Below are 23,453 nucleotides of genomic sequence, written 5' to 3'. Positions count from 1 at the left end.
ACTAACTTATTAGTGATTCACTTAACAAGTGTGGCAAGACAGGTCATAAAATGGGGCAAAACTCACTTAACAAATGTCTCATTTAACAATATAAACTTTGGGCTCAATTGTGATTAAGTTGAGGACTACCTGTATTCAAAATTACATGTCAAACTCGTGACATCACATGACATCACGCAACGTATTGGAGCTTTTTCCCCATTGCTGGCAATGCGTTGTGTGCAGTTTCCTGGTGATGCGTCCGGCCTGTGGGCTGGCAGTTTGACACCCCTGCTATAGGAAATGAGCTGAATATTTCTTTCTTCAGAGTGTATAAATGATAAAGGGCAAATCGCTCCACTTACCAATTGCAAAGCCATTTTCATAGTCGTAATTATATTCTAAGCAATGTTTCTGTGGCAAATCCTCCAGTCTGCAATCGATGTCATCAACGTCACTGCAAAATGATGGAACCTATAACAGATATGGAAAGAGCAGTAATAACAATAATTAATTCACAACCGGGTAACACTACACAATTTGGCTTAACTTCCTTTCTCGTCTCATATGACACAATCTTTCCATCCACAAAGCTGGAAATCAAATTTATTGTGGATAGATTGTTTCTCTTTCTTTTCCCTGCGTGGTTTTCGTTGTATTTGTGTGCTTTGCCTAGTTTGGCAGAGTTGACACTCAGGAATTTCCTCCTTCTCCACTGTTGCCTCAGAATGCTAGATGTAATCTGACACCCAAAACAGTGACAGTCATCAGTCTGCAATCTCCTATCTTTAGGCTGATGCTAAAACATATGGCATACATTTTGGCTTGTTCTACATCCGTGTTGGTGAATCTATGGCACGCGTGCCACAAGTGGCACGCAGAGCCCTCTCTGTGGGGACACACGCCATCGCCCCAGTCCTAGGCCTTCAGCTGGTTTTATAAAACCTTTTCGCTTTAGGCCTCTGCCGCCATGGGCAAAAAAAAAAAAAAAGGTTGAATCAATCGATTTCAACTTCTCGCAAGAAAAAAAAAGATCTCGCAAAGTTGGAACTGATTTAACTTTTTAGTCCCACCCAGTCTGCCGTTACCACCGCAGCCACGCCCACCCAATGGACCACCCCCCACCCAGCACCCGACGATACATAAGTGGGTTTTGGGTTGCAATTTGGGCACTCGGTCTCTAAAAGGTTCGCCATCACTGATCTACATCTTCCCCATCTTTAGGTTTTTGTTTGTTTTGAAAAAAATCAAAGGCTACCACAATTTCTGTCGCTAAGCGAGGCGGCTGTTAAATGAGTTATGCCCAATTTCACGCCCATTTTCGTCACGGTTTTTTAAGCGAATCACTGAGGCTGTTAAATGAATGAATCAAATGGTTGTTAAGCACATCCGGCTTCCACCACTGACTTTGCTTGTTAGGAGCCGAGTTTTTGGGTAGGGTTGTGTGCGACGGTCACAAAGGGTGATTACATGACCCCGGGATGCTGAAAGGTCATAAATACATGCTGGTTGCCAAGCACCTGAATTTTGTTCATGTGATCTTGGGGATGCTGCAACAATGGTCATAAGTGTGAAGACTGACCATATTTTCAGTGCCATTGTAACTCTGAATGGTTGCTAAATAAATGGTTGTAAGTAGAGGGCTACCTGTACGCAATAATTCACCTTTTCTCATGGAAAAAATATATTTCTTTCCATATACCCATTTAATTTATTTACTTAAACAATTTTTATGGCTATCTATTTCATATAGTGATGTTGGGCAGCTCAAAAGCACCAGTAAAAACAGAATAAAAATCGCAATTGTTCCCCCCAGGTGCCAGACTACGAACCTCCTGACTCAAACCTAACCTAGCCCAACACTGGAGCAGAAGCCAGGTCTTCGTGGCCTTCCGGAAGGCTGAAAGAGTAGGAGCCTCTCCGATCTGTACAGGTAGACCTCGACTTACGACCACAATTAGTAAGAGATTATTTAATTCTGTAATCAGAGACATTGGGTCTTTTCTTACTGAGTGGTGTACCAAGGGGCAGATGGGGTGTGGTCTGCCCCAGATGTGGCATTCAGAAGGGTGCTGCTGAAGACCCTAGGACAGACATGTCAAACACAAGGCCCGGGGGCCGGATCCAGCCCGCAAATTGGTTTCATGCGGCCCGCGAAGCCATCCTGGAAACAGTGAGGGAACGGCCCCTGCTGCCTTGGCCCTGGCCCAGAGACCCTCCTTCTGCCAGAGACCCCCAGATCTGTCCCACTCCTGCCCAGGCCCCCATAGGCACCCTTTATGCGAACGATGTAGAGCTGGCCACGCCCACCCAGTAGGCCATACGTACTCTAGCCACGCCCACCCTGGCCACACCCACCTGGCCCCTTGAGGGCAACCGCAATGCTGATGCGGCCCTCAATGAAATTGAGTTTGACACCCCTGCCCTAGGAGGCAACTGGTGGGTATGAAGTTGGGTTGCACAATCAGCTGCTTGGCTTTTGACAGAGGTATAGCAGAGACAGAAGTGGGGGGGGGGGAAATGTGCTTTCAATTAATTTTAAATCCTGAAAACCCCCTGGACTAGCCTGTGCAGTTTTCTGGGAAGCATTTTTCAGAAGTGGCTTGCCAGTTCTTTCTTCTCATGGCTGACAGAAATGATTGGCCCAAGATCACTCAACTAGCATTGTGGCTAAAGAGGACTAGAATTCAAGAGTCTCCTGGTTCCTAGGTCTTAGTCACTGCACCAACCTGGTTTTCAGCAATGATGGGCAAAGGTTGCTAAAAATATCCTCTCCAGTTTTCAAATGTACTAAGTATGCCACAGACTCTACTGCACACACTTTATGTTTTTGTCACGTTAGGATCTTATGAAGATTTACCATAAACTCACCATTTTACCGAGTGCACTTTGAAAAACTTCCACAAAATTTTTAAGAAGATCCTTGTCATCACATCGTGTTGCTTTATACAACATTTCAAAGGATTTAAAACCATGATTTGCCAAACGATTCACTGAAAAACAGTATATTATTAGCAGTACACCGTTACCAACAGGTACAGGTGGAATTGTACTAAATTATGTTAATTTAAACATTGCGTTAAAGTAAAAGCTACTTTTAGTTTCTTTTGCATAAAGAAAAAAAAATAAACTAGGATTATCCCAATCACAGTGTAGGTACCAGATAATATGTGGTACAATATAGGTAGTCCCTGTTTACTGATTGCTTCATTTAGTGACCATTCAGTTATAATGCTGATGAATAAGACCAATCCTTGTAATTATAACCTTGGTGGATCTGTAAAGCAAATAAAGTAACATCCTAAGCATAGTTGCAGTTTGACTTAATGACTGCTTTGCTTAACAACTGAGTCGCCTGTCTCAACTTTGGATGCCAAATGAGGACTACTCATATCATATATCCTATCCTATCCTATCCTATCCTATCCTATCCTATCCTATCCTATCCTATCCTATCCTATCCTATCCTATGAAATTCTAACGGTACTCAAGTGGCAAAATATGTGTTGCTTTTAAAATGTATCCAAGTCAATATGACATTTTTCCAGATAAATAAACTATGTAGCAAAATATTTATTTCTTTAACTGATTTGTGGACATTTCAATATTTCTTTATAGTTAAAAGATTCAGATTTATGCCTGGACCTGTTTTTTGGAGATGTTAGTAAGAAGGACAAAGGATGGTTCTAGGGATGGGAGAATCCCCTCAATCTCTATTTAATGACCGCCCCACTGCAGTTATTCAAATCGAAATAATTCGGGAACTAGCACCATAAACCAGGTTCACTAGAACTAAGTGTCATTAAAACAAATGCCCTCAATTAGTGCCATTCACATGTGTAGGACACCACCTAACAAAGGCTTCAGAAAAAAAGCAACTAAAGTTTAGGTTCGTTTGCATTTCCCTACCTCCCAGCAAAACAATGATTTCTGAGATCACTCAAACATTATAATATAGAGACATGTTGCGGGCAGATGTGAATCACCAACTCACGAATGGGTGATGGGACGGGTGCACAACGATTGTAATAATGAACAAACAGATAACAGTGTGGACAGAAATAGGGCTATGGGGTAAAGCTGGCTATTTTTGTGTATGTGTCTGTGTGATCCAATTCTTATTAGTTTGATTATATTGTTTTCGGTTCTCATGACTTAACTAGGAGGACAAAACATATGGGTCAACTGAAAAACATTTGAATGTTTTATGTAGAGAATACTCTATATCAGACATGTCAAACACAAGGCCCGGGGGCCAGATCCAGCCCGTGAAGTGGTTTCATGTGGCCCACGAAGCCATCCTGGAAACAGTGAGGGAACGGCCCCCACTGCCTTGGCCCTGGCCCAGAGACCCTCCTCCTGCCAGAGACCCTCAGATCTGTCCCACTCCAGCCCAGGCCCCCATAGGCACCCTTGATGCCAACGATGTAGAGCTGACCACGCCCACCCAGTAGGCCATACGCACTCTAGCCATGCCCACCCAGTAGGCCACGCCCACCCTGGCCATACCCACCCGGCCCCCTGAGGGCAACCGCAATGCTGATGCGGCCCTCAATGAAATTGAGTTTGACACCCCTGGTCTATATAAAATTAAGTCTTTAAGAAAGAATAATAGATAAGCCTTACAAGAACAGTCAGGCCACTGATTAGAGTAGGGAGGAGTCCAGATACCATCTGCATAGGCACAGTAATAATTTTCATTGGAACCTGTTGTGAAATCATAACCCTCCATGCAAAATAACGTGCAATTAACTCCTGACTCATTTTCAGTGCATTTAAAGCCACCATTCAGCGGAGTAAAGGGAATTTCACAAGGAGAACCTGAAAAATAAGAGGTTCAAATTAAAGTTTGCATGATTCCTCCTCCTGCCGCACAGCGAACCTATGGCGTGCTAGAGGTGAGTGTATTTTTCCAGTCTGTCTCATTTATAAGTCACTTCATTAAAAAATAATAATTTTTTTTTTGCTCAATTTGCACATATGCTGACATCGCAAAATCTAAGAAACCAAAACCTGTTGTATTTATATACACAGAATACTCTGTTCAAAATTTAAGTTTTCTTTTCAAAAGAATAAAGCTATGGTAATGGAGAACTTGTAAATTATTTGGATCTTCTCTGGATGTAAGGTTAGATAGTTTGGAATTCCATAATCAGATTTCAGAGGAGGAGTATTCTTTAGTGCTCTTCAATAATACAAATCATTTGAAGTGTAAACACTTCAAAAACAAACCTCTTATGACAATGTGAATCTCACAGGTCCTGTTATTTCCAGCCAAGTCAGTGGCTGTATACTGAACCAGTGTTTCTCCTTTGCGAAAGAGATCTCCAGGTGAGTGAGTTTTAGTTATTATTAAGGCAGATCCTGAAATAGTCAGAAACAAACAGGGAAAAGATGTCATTTCATTTCCAATATTCTTCAAAACTACACGCTTCGCATATATAATGTGGAACCTCAAATAATGGTTCTGAACTTTAAGTATCTGAAATATAGTTTACAGACTAGCGCAATCTGATTTTATATAATTCATCCTATTAGGTATTAATGCCTTTGTATATCTCAGCCTTAATACGATTTAATCAGTCCTCAAATTGTTTTTATTTACCAAGACAATACAATGAACGAAACAATTTGTTCCGGTCTTCTATATTCTAAATGTACATTGCATTTTGCAGAACATAATAAATGATAGAGGTTCGCAAGAAAAATATTAAATTTTTTAAATAAACTCTATATAAATATTTTAAATCTCTAAATGGTAAAGTACCGTAATAGAAAATCTTATTATTCTTTATTAATGTTACTTGGCAATCCTTTAACGTGTTTCAAACATTAATGCACTTTAAACATTTGTACTTAAAATATCCTGAATGTTCTATTTTAATTCACGCTAGTTAGGATACAAGTTTGAAAAAGATGCAATTTCTTAGCTTCATCCTAAGATGATAGCATTTCCTATACTAGGAACACTTCAAACTGATTGTCAAAATTCATCCAAATGGAATCCAAATCCCTCAAACAGGTAGAAAAAACCAAACTTATGAAAAAAGAGTCACTCACCCGAATTGTCTGAAAACTGTGGCTCATCCCACATTACTCTGTGCTCCTTCTCAGTGATTTGAACTGGTGGTGGTGATCTGCATTGATCGATTACTGGGGGTTCAATGTCTGAATATTTGAAATTATAAGGAACATTGAATCAGAAATTAGGAAAGAAAGAAAGAAAGAAAGAAAGAAAGAAAGAAAGAAAGAAAGAAAGAAAGAAAGAAGAGGAAAGGGAGAGGTGAAAGGAAGGAAGGAAGGAAGGAAGGAAGGAAGGAAGGAAGGAAGGAAGGAAGGAAGGAAGGAAGGAAGGAAGGAAGGAAGAAAGAAAGAAAGAAGTCAAATTGATTTCCCATACAAGTTTGAAATAGTTTCTCCTTTTAGACTTGAGTAGAACATAAACATTTTCATATCAGTATGTATGCAGCATGGATATTTAGATCATGTTTAAGACTGTGTTAAAACATTTAAAGAGCTTGCTATGCAGCTTCCATCACAACAGATACTTATCTGTTCTCCTCAACCATCAGACACTATGCAGACCACAGTTGATCTTAAGCATATGTACCCTGGAAAGAAGCTCCATGAAGTTAATGGATGTTTGCAGAGGCAAGCTTTTAACTTCAGACATATGTATTCAATAGCACTATTTGCCTGATAAGAATCAGCATAATGCTTTAATAGTGTGCAATTATGGAGCTTTTACTGCAGATAAAACATGGCCAGAATACTTTTCCTATAGGAGGTTCAACAGGCCACAGATGTCCCAATATTATTTTAAAGGACTTATTTATAAAAACCTGAAAAAAAGGACATAACTGCTTTACCCTAAACAAAAGGGGGCTGAGAAATGCAGGGGCCTGGGGCTTAAGAAAATACAAAATAAATGATAAAAATAAAAATTATCAGATATGGCAATATCTTTAAAATAGCAAAAGGAATATATATATCAAACGCATCCTGATAAGAACTGAACTGGCCCTAATCAGAAATGAACTCCACACAAAAAGATTCCTCCTGGACCGAATCAACAGAGACCTCCTCACACTTCACCTCAAACTCAGCAACAAGATCCACCCCACACTTTGGGACAAATTCAAACAAATCGCTGTCTGGAGAGCTGAAACAGAGACTGCCTACAAAACAGACACACACACCAATAAACTCCGAAGACTAAAGGAACGCCAGAAACAAACCCCTCCTCTCTCACAGCAACACATGAAACAAACTGTGCACAACATCTCAGATAGGATTCTCACCAAAGCCGAAACCAACGTCCTGTCTAAAGGATTTAATTTTGCAGTCGCTCCCAAACACATTCCCACGGAAACCATTATATGCAGAGTCGAATCCAGCCTGACCAAAATTAACCCTGATGACGCCAACAAAATCAGACTCGAAGTTACCAACATCCTCTGCACCAGCAAACCACCCAAAAGCAACTTACCCAAAGAGGAACAGACAGCACTACTTAACCTAAAAAATGACACCAGCATAATCATTCTGCCAGCAGACAAAGGCAACGCCACGGTGGTAATGAACTCATCTGACTACCATACCAAATTATCCAACCTACTCCGAGACTCCACATACAAACTCCTCAAGACAGATCCCACCACCTACCTGGAAAAAACCACAAAATCCAAAATAAAAGCCACCCCCATCAGTGAAGAGATCCAGAAAACAATCATTCCCAGAGAAAAATCATCCAGATGTCCTAAGCTCTATGGTCTGCCCAAGATACACAAAGAAGGAACCCCACTCAGACCCATAGTCAGCTCCATAGGCTCACCTCTACAAAATCTAGCCAAATTTCTTGCCAAACAACTACAGCCTTACGCAAATTCCATCACCTCACACGTACAAGATTCATTCCAATTCATAGAGATCATAAGTAAACTAAACTTACAGCCCTGTGACCTACTTGTGAGCTTCGATGTCGTATCCCTCTTCACCCAAGTGCCAATCAAAGAAGCCTTGACAGCTATCCTAAATAAATACAACCCCCCAAAACACATCCTAGATCTGACCAACCACTGCCTATCTAACACATACTTCATCTACAATGGACAAAGATATAAACAAATGGAAGGAGCACCCATGGGATCACCCCTTTCACCTGTCATCGCAAACCTCTACATGGAACACTTTGAAACCCTCGCTCTAGAAAAATCCAACCACAAACCCAAACTCTGGCTCAGATACGTAGATGACACCTTCGTAATCTGGCCACACGGCAAAGAAAAACTGGATGACTTCCTCACACACCTCAATAGCCTACACCCCAAAATACAATTCACCATGGAAACAGAAGCTAACAATCAACTTCCCTTCCTTGATGTCTTAGTCTACAAGAAATCCAACGGCTCCCTAGGACACACTATCTACCATAAAAAAACACACACAAACCGCTGTCTGAACGCACTCTCACACCACCACCCAGCACAGATCAACTCTGTAGCCAAGACACTCATCTCCAGAACAAAACACCTAGCTGACGAACAACACCAAAAAACCGAACTACACACTCTCACTAATGTACTAACAGCCAATGGATTCCAAAGAAACACGATTACCAACTTAATCCGAAGAGAGACACCCACAAAAACCCAAGACAGAGAACAAGAAAATGGCAAAGCCCTCCTCCCATACTTAAAAGGGACCACAGACAGAATCAGCAAGGTCCTCCAAAAACACAACATCAAAACAGCATTCTACACAGACAGAAAAATATCCACCATCCTAAGAAACCCCAAGGACATAATTGGCTTAGAAAACCAAGGAGTATACGAAATCCCATGCACCACCTGCCCCACCACATACATCGGACAGACCAACAGAAGAATAAGTGCACGCATTGAAGAGCACAAAAACTCACTCAGAAAAGGAGAACAAACTTCATCCCTGGTCCAACACTATGAAGCCACGGGACATGAAATTGATTTTAAAAAAACCAAAACTATCGCCAAAATTGAACATTTTAACAACAGAATAATCAGAGAAGCCATTGAGATAGAAAAACGCCCCCACAGCATAAACAAACGAGATGATACCTCTCGCCTACCAACCATTTGGAAACCCGCCTTGATTGACAGACGAGTCCCAACCACCAAGAATGATAGACCCAAACTCATGATAACACCACATGACATCACTACCACACAACCATTCAAAAAGCAAATCCGAACCCACAATGATAACGAGGCACAACCACAAAACAGAAACCTAACTACAGCTGCAACATCAGCCACTTTAAACCCCTCCAAACCACACAATAAGCAAACTGACACCCACTATAAAAACATGGCACCACCACAAACACGAAGCCGAACAAAAGCAGCACAACTCACCAGCTCAGGTCTAAGGCTGGCAGCTGAGACCAGCCCATCCACTCAAAACACACCCCCACCCAATCAGAACACACCCACCATTCAAAACACACTCCCACCCAATCAGAACACACTTACTCCCCCACCCAATCAGAGCACACCTCCACCCACAGAACACACCCCCTCTGGCAGTTTAAAAAAGAGGAACAAACAGCCACATGCTTCTCCCAGAAGAAGGAAGCAGAAGCCACCAGCCTGATGATGACGGATGGGATTCCGTCGAAACGTCACCCCTACACCTTTAGTTCTACGCGGGGAAAAACCCGAATAACCAAAGATCCATATATAGATAGATAGATAGATAGATAGATAGATAGATAGATAGATATAGATATAGATATAGATAGATAGATAGATATAGATATAGATATAGATATAGATATAGATATATAGATATAGATATAGATATAGATATAGATATAGATATAAATTATCCGCTGTAAATGTAAAAAAATCCGAGGCACAAGAGAACCCCCAGACTCTGGGAACTATAAAGTCAACTACAACTGCAGAAAATCAGCAGCACGATTTCCTGCCATTTTGAGACAATAGTGTAAGCACCAATATAATGAAGGTGCTACTTTATGCTTACATGTGCAAGTCCAGCATTTGATTTAACATAATCTTCTTAATCATTAAAGCTCATCAAGTTTCTAAACAAGTGGGGGAGGTCCTACCAAAAAGTTATCCATCGTTGTTTTATCAAAATGCAAATTTTGACCTTATGCCCAAGGCAGTCCTGTCTGTAATTCTTAACCTTCCTCATGGTCCAAGAATATAATAGAGGTAAACCTTGACTTACAATGATAGTCGGGAGCAGAATTTCTTAAGCAAGCCTAAGTGAGTCATAACTGAATTTTATGACCTCTTTCACCACGGTTGCTAAGCAAATCGCTGCCATGGCTAAATGAACTATATAACCTCAGGATGCTGCAACTGTCGTAAACACTGTACATGCTGGTTGCCAAATGGCTGAATTTTGACCCCATGTCCATGTCACTTTTTTTAGTACTGTTATAACTTCAAACGGTTGATAAATGAACAGTTGCAAGTCAAGGACTACTTGTAAAATACGCATATAACATAATATGCAGAGCTCTTGCAGCAATTCTAAAGTCAGGGCTTATTTATATGAAACCAAGATGTTCTTAAAGCAAGAAACACACCCGGAATTTTTATTCGTAAACAAAGGTTAACTAATTCAATTGAAAGAAGATCAGAGTTACACTGTTTAATTGGCACCTTGCTGCTGTATTTGAACCAGTTTAAAGACTCTTTCTAAAGAAAGATTTTTAGCTTCACTGTTCTTAAAAGGGAAGATACTTTTCCATGAGTGTGTTAATAACAGCTTTCAACATAAGGTAGTTTTGCATACTGACAGGATGCTTACAAAACGGGAAGTTTATTTCCTTACAGATGCAACAAAATGCAAGGGTAGGCTGTTTTCAGGTATACGTACAGCTATTTAATCCAGGGGTGTCAAACTGCTGGCCTGCAGGCCGGATGTGTCATGGCGAAACTGCGCCCACCCCATTGCAAAAAAAGTCACAATACGTCATGAAATGTCACGTGACGTTGCAAGTTTGACAGCCCTGATTTAATCGGTGCTAGGGTGGGGAGGGGGCCATCAAATTTAATCAAAGACACTAGACCATATATATATTTTCTCAATAACACTCACCAATCACTTTGATCTTGAAAGAGCAGCTTGCCTCATTGCCAGCTCTGTCAATTGCTGTATATGTAATATCAACTTCTCCAATTGGGAAAAGGCTAGGAGGTATAAAGGCTGGAGTAACCTGAACTAGCACCTGTAACAGAATCAGTCTTAGATGAAATACTGGTAAATTCTTAGCAAAGTCTAAACTTAAATATCAGGAACTAGTGATCTCTGTTGTCAAAGAACAAGAAATTAAGATTAAGCATGGATTTCTTCCTTGCAAATGCTTTCAGGTCCTCCTTAATTCAAAGATGATCTTTGGTGACAATGTTGCAATACTCCATGAAAAACTGTAGCAGGTTGATTAAAAGGCAATTTGAATGCTATATAAAAATACATGCAATGATGGAGGCAAACTACTTGCCCTGATGAAAAAAACCCATCTACATTGGTGAAGCAAATCCATGCAGCTATTTTATTTAGCAACAAACACAAAAGAAACACTTTGTTTCAACAAAAAAATAAAACAATTCTCTTGTTCTTTTATTATCCTCCTGTACTGATGAACTATACAATTCACAAATGATTCAAATCAAGAGGAAAAAAGAAAAATGTTGGCTTAATCATCTCCATCATCATTTGAAATTAATGTAGTAATTTCTGGAAGTGCAAAGCTTGTGTTATTTCAATAATGACTAACATATATGCTGATGCAAAACATAGTTTGCATTCTAATGTTTGCTTACCTCGTCTCTAGAATTATCAACTGCATCTGGAATCTGCCAGCTAATATTTGCTGAATTCTGGTTTTCCAGAGTTGATGTTTCAATATCATTTGGACAGCTAATATGTGGAGGTTCAATGTCTGCATACAATATATAGGACAAATTTGAGCAGGTGCATTAAAAAGCATTTTCAACTATTTTAGAAAAAACAATCTATTGAAAGGCATTGCAATGAAACTTGAAATGAAAGAATTTTAAAATTCTACACATATTATACTGAGCTAATTATTCATAACCTGAACAGAGCTTTCTGAAATTCAGATCCATTATTTTTTATTTTAACCTAACAGCAGTCCTTGTATTCTTTTTAATCGTATGTCAATAACATTTTGTCTGCTTACAGAAGAGAGAATTACATCTACAAGCAACAATTGTTTATAAATTATCAATTTCATGGCAAACAACAAGTATCTGCCTAGAATCGCTGTGAATGAGTAGGCGACTATATAAATTTTCTAAACTAATAAATCCTACGATCTAAGATATCTACAAAAATAGCTATAGGATTTGCATTTTAAGTTTTAAGATGTAAGATCACCTTACAGTAATTAGAAATAACCAAATTTTGTTTGGGATTACTTCCTAAATCTTAGAAACACATCAACAATATAATCAGCCATTAAACAAAGTCTTTATCTCCCTGGCATTCAGACTTTTAAAAATTTGCAATTATTATATTAATAATCTCCATTTCAATTAGGCAAGAGCGCACAGTAATCACATAATTCAATGCAGTTTTAAAATCCAATTGCATCACAATACACATACACAATACCCATGTAGCAGAATTCATAATTTCTCTTGTCAAAAAAAGAAAAAGAAAAACATCAATTTAATTGAAACTGCATTGTGCTTGTGGCAAAAATGTTGATAAATGGCTTAACTTCTTTGATTTTCCTTCATTCTTCAATTGCCCCAAGAACATTTGTCCCAATTTAGATTGTCTGTATAAAGAACTGGGAAGAAATTCTGAGAGACGAGAAGGTACTGCAAAGCAATGCTGACACCTGAGCTCCAGACCATTCTCAGCCTGTGGCCTGTTAGGAATTGGGCTATGTCAGCAGTGGGTGAGCGAGCAAAACCTCACTCACTCTCTCTCTCTCTCTGTCTCTCTCTCTCTCTCTCTCTCTCTCACACACACACACACACACACACGGGATCTAGGTTGTGTGAAACCTTTCCTCCCCGTTTGTGGAAAAATTGTCTTCCATGAATCTGGTCCCTGGTGCCAGAAAGGTTGGAGACCACTGCTGTAAAAGGCCAGGAAGCACAGAATACTGAAGAAAGACTAAACAAAATCAAATTAACATAAAAGGAAACCAGGTTTAGGATATAATGGGGAATGTGAAGAAGAAATGGAAGCAAACAGAAAGCTATGAAGAACTGTTACAGTCTATAAGATGAAGAATGGATCATGCTGTAAAATAATGTTGTTTTTTTATATTGGGTAACTTTAAGATGTAAGGACTTCAAGTGCTGGCTGGGGAATTCTGGGAGTTGAAATCCGCACATCTTACAGTTGCCAAGGTTGAAAAACACCTCTCTAAAAGGCTAAAAAAACTGGGCAAATAAATAACTAGCAACATGCCACCTGCCAGGAAACCACTGGGTAATGAAGACTTGTGCAGAATAGATAAGGTCTAGATTATATATAACTGCCTTAAGCCAAGTAAGTCCATTAATTATTCCACTACTGTGGATTTTAATTAATATATAACACCTGTATTAAATTTCTCTGCAATTCTGCAAGGCCGCATCAATCACAGAAGTTAGTGCATTCAAACTTAATCGAGATTTTGTGTTAATACCTGCAAAATGCAGTTTCAAATGGGCCAAAAGAGTAATGATGTCTAGGATTAAGCCTATTGCAAATGTAACATTTCACCACAGCTAAGGCTAAAAAGGGAAGATGGAAGTCACATCATTCATCCTGTAACTGAGGCATTGAAAAATATCATTTCTGTTACATGCCAGACATAGGTCTCATAAATTTGTGTTAGCTTTTAGCAGAAATAAACAGTGCTACTACAAAGCTATAACTTCAGGCTAATATTTATACTGTATACAGATAAAGTTTTACTTCTATTGTATCTGGCTTTATCCAGTTTAAGTTTTCTCTCCCTCAAATAACAATGTAAGTTCATTTCAAACCACCAACATAATAAAAACAAAGGTATCTGAAATAAGAACCAAAATATAGGTTATGAATTGTTCGAACTATTTCCGTATCCTACATTCCCTTAACATGTACACACAAAAAAGATTTTTTTATTGGTAATACGGTACTATTGCTAATTATCTCAATATCTAATTATCTTGGCTTCTCTAATCTTGACATTATTATTATTATAATACCTTTCTTCAAGACATTTTTAAAACTCTTCTCTTTTAACCAGAGCAAATTATTATCAATATCCATACCTTTACAAAAAGCTATCTGCACATTTTCACTCCATTTTCCAGTGTGTAAACACCTCAGTTCTTCCGTTACCCCAGACAAAAGGAATCCATTTGGACAACTGAGCCTGCACATAGTCCCATATTTTGATTGTTCAAGCTCACAAATAGAAGGTTGAACAATAATACCTTTTGGTTTTTGGAAGGCAGGACAACGCAACTCTAGAAAAAGGGAGTACATTTGGTCAATGTGCACAAATTGAAAACACATTTCATATACAAATGCAAACAGGTAATGTAAAGCTTTCCCCTGTCCAGGCATGTCTGACTCTAGTGGGTGGTGCTCATCTCAGTTTCTTAGCAGAAGGAGCTAGCATTGCCTGAAGACAGTGCAAATGGCCAGCAAGACTATATGCTAAGGCACACGGAACCTTCCCACCGAAGTGGTACCTATTAATCTACTTGCATTTGCTTGCTTTCAAACTGCTAGGTGGGCAGGAGCTGGGGCAAGTAACGGGAGCTCACCCTGTCGCGCAGCGCTCAGGTCTTGAACCCAGGCTGTCAACTTTCCAGCTGACAAGCTCAGCATCAGCATTGGGCCGCCTTACAAATGCAGATATTTATATGAAAACTTGAGTAAATGTTGCATATGAAGTGTAAGAGAAAAATCAATATTGATCATTCTAACTTGTTATAATTTTTATGTTTTTATCGCGTACAACAGGGGTGTCAAACTCAATTTCATTGAGGGCCGCATCAGCATTGCGGTTGCCCTCAAGGGGCCGGGTGGGCGTGGCCTACTGGGTGGGCGTGGCCTACTGGGTGGGCGTGGCTAGAGTGCGTATGGCCTACTGGGTGGGCGTGGCCAGCTCTACATCGTTCGCATCAAGGGTGCCTATGGGGGAGGAGTGGGACAGATCTGAGGGTCTCTGGCAGAAGGAGGGTCTCTGGGCCAGGGCCAAGGCAGCGGGGGCCGTTCCCTCACTCTTTCCAGGATGGCTTCGCGGGCCGCATGAAACCACTTCGCGGGCCGGATCCGGCCCCCGGGCCTTGTGTTTGACATGTCTGGCGTACAATAACCAGCAATTATGTCTTGAAAGTTCCTCTCTGGAAGTACTGGAAGGTTAAAAATCAGTTCCCCCCCCGGCCCCCCTTTTCTGGCTTGTATAGTATAACAAGCATCCACAGTTCTCTACTACCAACATGTACCCTCTGTAATACATTTTTAAAAAATGATGTGAAAGGAAGGCTGCTGAAGCCTGTATGGTAAATTATATGGAAATAGCAATTATATGGTAAATTATATGGAAATAGCAACCAAACAAATTTTGTTAAAAAAAATAAAGGGAACTAAAGATATACATTGTGTATTTGAAACATACCGACACATTTTGGTTCCTTCCCATCCCACTGAGAGTTGCCTTGACAGGTAAGTCTGCTGTGGCCTTCCAGCTCGTAGCCTTCGTTGCAAGTGAATAAGCACGCCGTCTTATAAGAGATCTCACTTAATGAGCAATTAATATGGCCATTTTGAGGGGTTGAGAGTTTGGGGCATGTGCGAACTGCAGAGGTTAAAATACATGTGTAAGCATTTTTAGTAAGAGTAAGTAATACTAAGAGTACGTTGAGTAAGATATACGTATCATGTCCATCTTTTGTGTAAATATATACACACACTTCAATTAAAATATATGCAACAGATGTAGAGTGCAGATTGGAATATTATATCTTCAACTCCCAATAGATCTCTAATCTTGGGAGATATTCACAGGATAACAACTGCAAAAGAGAATTTTAGCTATATATTATCCTGGAAATATCAGACTGTCTTGCACGACCAGTATCTTACCTTGGAGTATTATTCTCACACCTAAGATCCTGGAAAGTGAGAACATATCTTCACCTTTTCCCCCAACTACCGGTATGTTTCCTCTTTAACTATCTCCATCTATACTGGAATATTAGGAGAAAAATGCAAACTCTTTTACCTATTTTTACTCACACCCTTTCTTTCTTTCTTTCTTTCTTTCTTTCTTTCTTTCTTTCTTTCTTTCTTTCTTTCTTTCTTTCTTTCTTTCTTTCTTTCTCTCTCTCTCTCTCCCTAGCTCTGCTATCTTAAGGTTTTTTTCTTTTTTTAATTAGCCTTCTACAGTACTTGGCACTTCATTCTTTGGGGAAATGCTAAAAATAGTGCATTAAACTGATTTTTGTCTCATATAGATTTGTGGCAAATGTTCTCTCATATACTTTTGAAAGAGGCACCTTTGAATTCGGGAATGAAAGAGGGCGGTTCAAAACCCATATCCTGCCTCTTCGAAGTAGAGTCAGTCCCTAGGTCCAAGATATGTCATAAACAGCAAACTTCAAGCTTCTTTTTTTTTTAAAAAAATCTAAGGGTTTAGAAACCAGGCAATTTTATTTTAATATCCATCAAATAAAAAGGAGCCCCATAGTGCAAGGAATGTAAGCAGCAACAAGCCAAACCTCAGCTCAAGAAGACCTGCTTAAAGCATCACTGGAGTTTATTCTCTCCCCACCCCCAAATGGCTGAAGAATGTCCTGAAATACTTTATATGGATATTTCTGGGAAATCACTCATTATTGACTTCTTAACAGGTGTAACTTTTTCAACTATTATTTCAAAACAGAATGGGTTTTTTCCCCCCATAGGAATAAGGGGTTTCAGAAGTCAGGATTGAAGAAAAATCTGATGTAAGATGATGATGCCTAATTTTCTACCATGTTGCAACAGAGACAAAAATATTACAAAAATTGTTCAGAAATAAACAGAGGAACTTGTTTTTCTTCGTGGTTTTTTTTTTGAGAACTGCCAAAGTGAGCAGAAAGAACCTCCATGTGCCAAACTTGGAATCAGCTTTACAGGAAGTGAACTAGTGACAGGTCAAATATGTGTCAATGACAGAGCACTAACAAAAGCAAGTAGGCATGAAATACAGGCAGATGCTCAATATCTGAAAGTTCAATGCCTCTCTACAACTCCCACGCCTGGCTTCAGCAGTGATTGGAACTCTACCTCATTTGTCAAAGAATCATCTTCCCAGAGAAACGAAATGAAAACCACCCTGTGGATTTCACAATACACAAAGGACTCTTAAAATGATTTCCATGCTCTTCCATCTATTTTCTGTATTGTGAATCTTATTATCCTAGTTAATTTACTTTCACTATAGTGGGTATTCTGCTTATAGCATATTCACATCAGTATTTCAGGTATGTAATACAAGCAGGGTTATAGCATTTGCGCATGTACACATACAGCAAAAAATTAGGCGCCTCACTGTGAATTTGCTTAAATCATCTTCCCAGGATCAGATGGCTGCTGTGTTCCCAATTATCTCTTGAGTGCACATACACACTCAGCCATTTTACTTTGAGTATGCAGGGATGGATCTGAACAATTGCAGCAGCCTGGGAAAACACATGGCTGTTTTAAAGCTTCAGAAAGAATTGCACAATGCACCCATGTTCTACAAAGCATCTTTTCTCAAGCATTCCCACAACGCAATGAGTAAGCGCGTGTGTAAAACAATGACCAGTTGCTAACTTCTTGGCCAGAGTTTTGCCTGGCCTTTGTTGTGTGTTCTTTAGCTGCATGCTAAGTAGTGCTTAGTGACATACGTGTGCCATACTTTGCTAAAAGAGCATACAAAATGAAATTATATACATTCAACAAAGCAGACTAGTATTGCCTGAAGAAATTCACATTTCTCTTTCATAACGTACACGATCAAAATCTGGAACAAAGGCTTTTCTTGAAGTTAATGTGATGGTCTATAAACTATTCCTTTGATATCCCACTTGCTCAAAACATGCTCCATTAATGTATAAGTGGAGAAGAGCCACATTCTAAAGTTGAGAATAACAGTACTAAAAACTGTACATACTGTTGGAAAACCAAGATCAGAGAGGATAAAACTGGTTATCTTTCAGACTCTGCCAAGGCAATTAATGGAATAAAGAAGCAAGAGTATTCGGCGCTAGATGTTAAAACCAAAACATCTGACATCTTTTACCAACTCATTTCCATTAACTCAAACAACAAATGAGAAGAAAATACAGTTTCTACAGAAATAATGAAGGGAAAAGCAGTTTAATGGATACACTTGGGTAGCTACAAAACCGAACTGAACTTGTCTGCCTAATAAGATCTGGAACGGAAGTCTTGTCATAGGGACCGGTCTCAAAGGAAGGGACCTTCTCTGCTCCAGCCTTTCTCCACCCAGAGCAGCATATCATAAGATATCAAAAGAGTTCCAATTCTGCTAGGATTCCAAAAGGCCATAAAGACTGGGCTCTTCTGAAAGGCCTTGGGGGATCGGATGGGGATTAGATTTCTAACTATCTTGAGATATGGTCCCTGTGACATTACATACTAGTATTAATTCTACCCTGTATTAGGTTTCAGTTGAATTGCAGTATGGAATGTGAGCATCAGGGTAGCTTACGTTTGGAACATCCTATAAACCTCAGAAAGTAAGGTAAGGCACAGCCAGTTTGGAGAACAGCAGTGGTTAAAAGCACTGGGCTAGAAACCAGGAGATTGCAAATTCTGTCTTAGGCATAAAGCCAGCTGGGTGCCTTTGAACCAGCCACTTTCTCTCAGCCCCAGGAAGAAGGCAATGGCAAACTACTTCCGAAAATGTCACCAACAAACCTCAGAGACTAGTCCAGGCAGTTGTTAGGAATCAAGACTGACTTAAAGGCATTACCATCCCCCCCCAAAAAAAAAAAACGTAAGACAGACCAGTATTGTCTGCAATTTTGCCTGAATCCATTATTTATTACAATATAGTGTTAACAGACACGTCCTCTAAATAGTTGTGTATACCTATTTACTCGTAAATATACTGCACGTTGTTTTATTGATAGGTCTATTATTTAGTAAATAATTAAACATGATCGTTTGGGAGAAACCCCCCCCCCTCCGTTATTAAAGTTAATAGAGGAAGAATCAGTAATGTAGAAAAACACTGCAAGGGTAATCATTGACAATGATTTCCATAAAGTTTACATTTTTAATAAGGATGTTGCGGCAGATGTTTTTTTCATGGCCTGTGTTGTGCTGCAGTGAGTCGGCAAACTGAGAGGGAAGCAAGGGAGAAGCAGCTCAATTCGATCCTTGACTGTCTGTCACAAAGGCCAGTGAATTGACCTGATTAATAGTCAGTACTGTCGTGGGGCGGAGGCAGACAGCATTCCCATTGGTCTATCCTTGTGTATAGGTTTTGAGGTTTACAGTATCCAGTCTACCCAAAAATGGAGACTGAGGAGAGGAAAAAACAAACAAACAGGGGAGGAATGAGGGGGGGGGGGGGAATGAAAAGTACAAAGACTATTCTAGAAGGGAATGCTTGTAGAGAAATGTTGGACAGTAGAGTCAATGTGAGTACGTGAAGCAGTGATTGGTTCCTGGTTGGAGACAGAAGAAAAGTCAATGGATGTCTTACCTGAAGACATAGAGAAGCAAAATCCCAGCAAGGTCATTTTTATCCAAGACCCAAGATGGGAAAGAAGGAGAAGAGCTAAGTATGGATCATACCTCTTTGGTGAAGCCCTGGCCTTTGGAGGAGGTTTGGGCAGAAGACTTCCAAGAGAGGTTTTCTTTCCCCCCCCCCCACAAAGGAAAACATAGACAATGATTGGCTGAGTGAATCCAAGGAAAGGGGGATGAGCAGCACTGAGCACACTCATTGGTAAATCCGGCATGCTCTTTCCTTTTATCCTCTCTTCAGTGCTTTTTTTGTAAAAGAAAAAGGTGCCGGAACTCACACATGTCATACAACCCGCCTTGCCTACCCTACAAGGTTCCATCCCAAAAAGGTGCCGGAACTCCGTTCTGAGCGTTCTATGAGAAAAAAAGCCCTGCCTCTCTTGGTAATCTTGGAAATGGAGGAGGGAGAAGAAGTGAAGAGGGAGGATGTGAAGGAGAGTTAGAGGAAAATTGTCTCTAGGAGACAGACTGAAGAAGAAACACCACATTGGGTAGAAGCCGGGGTCTTGTAAATACCTGCTGAAAATAGTTTTGCTATAGCCAGTAAAGAAGAATACAAGTCCCTGTCTTTGAGTTCTCCGTGCAATTGCTGTCTTTGTACTGCTGAATCTACTTCTAAAAGAATGACAACTGCCTATATTTGTTGATTAATGTTTTGTATATATTCAGATTTTGGAAGTCTTGGTTGCAATATATGGAAGGAGGATTATCGGCACAAGCAGTATTTTCAATTTCCTATTGAACGTTTACACTCTTTGATTAGTTCGTACGTCAAAAAAGTAAAATGAACAAATATGCTCCTTCGTTTAAATCATAGTAGGCCATTTCCTCGCCCAGAGCTCAATGCAAAATTAATATAAGTTGGGGCACAGACAAGCAAGCCTTTCTGTACAAATAGACAAAAAAGTGTTTTCCAAAATTCTTCATACTTCAAATATATTGAGAGACGTGAAAATGGATGTACAATATTACCCTACCCATACAAAGTGTAGAAAATTAATGATCCTGATTCTAGTCCTAGTGCAGTTAAGATAACTGGTTGGTATTTCCCTCTGAAGCAGTCCTTTGGGGAGAAGTAACCAATCACATATTTTCTTGGCTGTCCAGAATTTTCCCCTGGTCACTTGTTGATATAACTTTAAAGTTGTATTCAAACGTTATATGCATAAAATACATGCATAAAAAGTAGTAATCCAAATGTGATTCATTGCATATGAATGAAACTTGATATTTTATATTCCATATCAATTCTACTGCATGCATGAATGAAGTAATAATATACTAAGCAAATAAGAACAACTGTGCTTCTTCTTCCCAACTAGAAAGTTTTAAAAGTTTTTTTTTAAAAGGCCAACCCAACAACAGAGAGGGGACTGTTTTTCCAGAATAAAATTTCCTACCCCTGCAAGTTGTTTCTGAACCAGACCATGCACCATTTGGCTGGCAAAGTCGTATGCTACTTCCAACGAGATCAAATCCTGTTTTACATCGGATTCCACAAGCAGCATTGAAGTAATTATTGCAGACATTCTGGATAAAGTAGCCATTTTCTGGAGGGTGCAGCTCAGGGCAGTGGACCACTAATCAGGATATACACAACAGTAAGGAAATGGTTATAATGATTCACAACACAACACAATATTGTACAGGTAGTCCTCAACTTACGACCACAGTTGAGCCCAAAGTTTCTGTTGCTAAGTGAGACATTTATTAAATGAATTTTTACTATCTTTCTTGCCAGCTATTAAGTGAATCATCGCAGTTGTTAAGTTAGTCACACAGTTGTTTAAGTGCATCTGGCTTCCCCATTGACTTTGCTTGTCAGGAGGTTACAAAAGGTGATCACATGATCCCGGGATACTGTAATCATCATAAATATGAGTGAGGTGCCAAGCAACTAAACTTTGATCACATCACCATGGGGATGCTGCAAGGGTCAAGTGTAAAAAATGGTCACTTTTTTCAGTGCCGTTGTAACTTTCAACAGTCACTAAACAAACTGTTGTAGGTCGAGGACTACCTGTATTCAGAACTTCAGAACTGCAGTGAGTTCAATAGGTATTTCTTCCAGATATTAAATATCTAGCTTAAGATATTCACTTAACTTAATGACTGTAACTTTATTGTCCTTCATGTTATTCCTAAACTGATTATAGAAAACAAAAATTGGGAAAAAAATTCTTTGTACTATCTTACAATCAATATCCATTGATTGCACATGTCATGTTACTTCTATTTCATTCATGTCTTTTTGCATTTCAAAGGGCATTGAAAGTGTCTGCCTAAAATCTTGACGTTCTTGGAAAGCTCCTGAAGGTGCCTTAAAAATAGTGCAACAAATGAAAACAAACCTGCCTAAAATAATTTTTGTCCGCTCCTTCAGTACAATGTATAGCCATGGACATCGGAAACCATGAGCATTTGCAAGGGACAAGGGAGATGCAAATTGGCAATACAACACACCCTTGAGAAAATCATCCTGTAAATGATGTGATGTACATCCTTGGGCCAGATATTCAGAAGCAAGGGGGCATTTAGGTGATGGTCACAGGCGTGTTACTATTTGGTGGTCCTGTGGTTTGCCATATGCACTTCGGATACGAAGGAAAATGTATCTTTGTAGATTCCATGGAAATACATATTGCATTCCAGGTGAACAAATTCAAGTAGGAAGCATTGCTCATGACGTTAATTTTCAACTGAGCCGTTTCTTTAAGAAATTGCTTACCTTCACACGATTTACCTCTAGGACGATAACCTTCCTTGCATATACAGTCCTCAACAGAAGTACTTCCTGGTGGAGAAGTGTGACTCTCATCAGGACATGAGATGCAGGTGCTTATTCCTCCTGGTGATCCTTCAGGCTTGTAAGTTCCAGATGGGCAGGCTATAAAGCAAAATGTATACAATAAAGGCAAGCCAGGATTAGGCTCGTAAAACATGACAGTTTTATGCAATACCTGCAGTTTTGCTCCCTAACTTCCAAAACTGATGACAGAGGACCCTGTGCGTTTTATTCACAGCCTACATCAATGTGTAGGCTACATCACAATCAAGTCAGTCATTCTTTGGGAGAAGAAACAGTTAACATGTAGGTAGGAAGGGACACGGTGGCTCAGTGGGTTAGGACGCTGAGCTTGTCGATCAGAAGGTCAGCAGTTTGGTGGGTCGAATCCCGAGTGCCGCGTAACAGAGTGAGCGCCTGTTACTCATCCCAGCTTCTGCCAAACTAGCAGTTCGAAAGCACGTAAAAATGCAAGTAGAAAAATAGGGACCACTACCGTGGGAAGGTAACAGCGTTCTGTGCGCCTTTGGCGTCTAGTCATGCCGGCCACATGACCACGGAGACGTCCTCGGACAAGCGCTGGCTCTTCGGCTTTGAAATGGAGATGAGCACCGGCCCCTAGAGTTGGAAACGACTAGCACACATGTGCGGAGAAACCTTTACCTTTACCTAGGAAGTCTGTATTATACAAACTCTTTTGTGCTTTTAGATTTTATGCTTCAAATTAATAACTTATATTTCTTTATTTCATCTCCTTCCTCTGGTCCCAATGGATTGTATCTTAACTCCTCCCCAGTTTCATTTTTAAAAACCGATTTCCACGTGAAGGGAAAATCGATACGAAGAGAATGTATTTAAGAGGCGACATATTAAAAATGCTTATATTTTAGGGAACTCAGTTAAC

The 23,453-nt window shown here is 39.8% G+C and overlaps 1 protein-coding gene across 1 annotated transcript in view; it reads right to left on the bottom strand.

Moving 5' to 3' along the window:
- The window catches only part of SVEP1 (sushi, von Willebrand factor type A, EGF and pentraxin domain containing 1), a 143,597-nt gene that overhangs the window by 81,403 nt on the left and 38,741 nt on the right, over nt 1–23,453 (bottom strand). Inside the window, exons 3-13 of the mRNA XM_081317032.1 lie at nt 22,493–22,651; nt 21,165–21,344; nt 15,635–15,814; nt 14,277–14,474; nt 11,817–11,935; nt 11,092–11,221; nt 6,040–6,147; nt 5,212–5,343; nt 4,606–4,800; nt 2,851–2,972; nt 345–453 (exon numbers count right to left, since the gene is read on the bottom strand). Of these exons, the coding sequence (XP_081173158.1) occupies nt 345–453; nt 2,851–2,972; nt 4,606–4,800; nt 5,212–5,343; nt 6,040–6,147; nt 11,092–11,221; nt 11,817–11,935; nt 14,277–14,474; nt 15,635–15,814; nt 21,165–21,344; nt 22,493–22,651 (1,632 nt within the window). The remainder of the gene's footprint in view (nt 1–344; nt 454–2,850; nt 2,973–4,605; nt 4,801–5,211; nt 5,344–6,039; nt 6,148–11,091; nt 11,222–11,816; nt 11,936–14,276; nt 14,475–15,634; nt 15,815–21,164; nt 21,345–22,492; nt 22,652–23,453) is intronic.

This window comes from Vipera berus (genome assembly GCF_964194415.1).
Source record: "Vipera berus genome assembly, chromosome: 2".
Classification (NCBI taxonomy): Eukaryota; Metazoa; Chordata; class Lepidosauria; order Squamata; family Viperidae; genus Vipera; species Vipera berus.
This window is presented reverse-complemented; position numbering and strand designations above follow the sequence as displayed.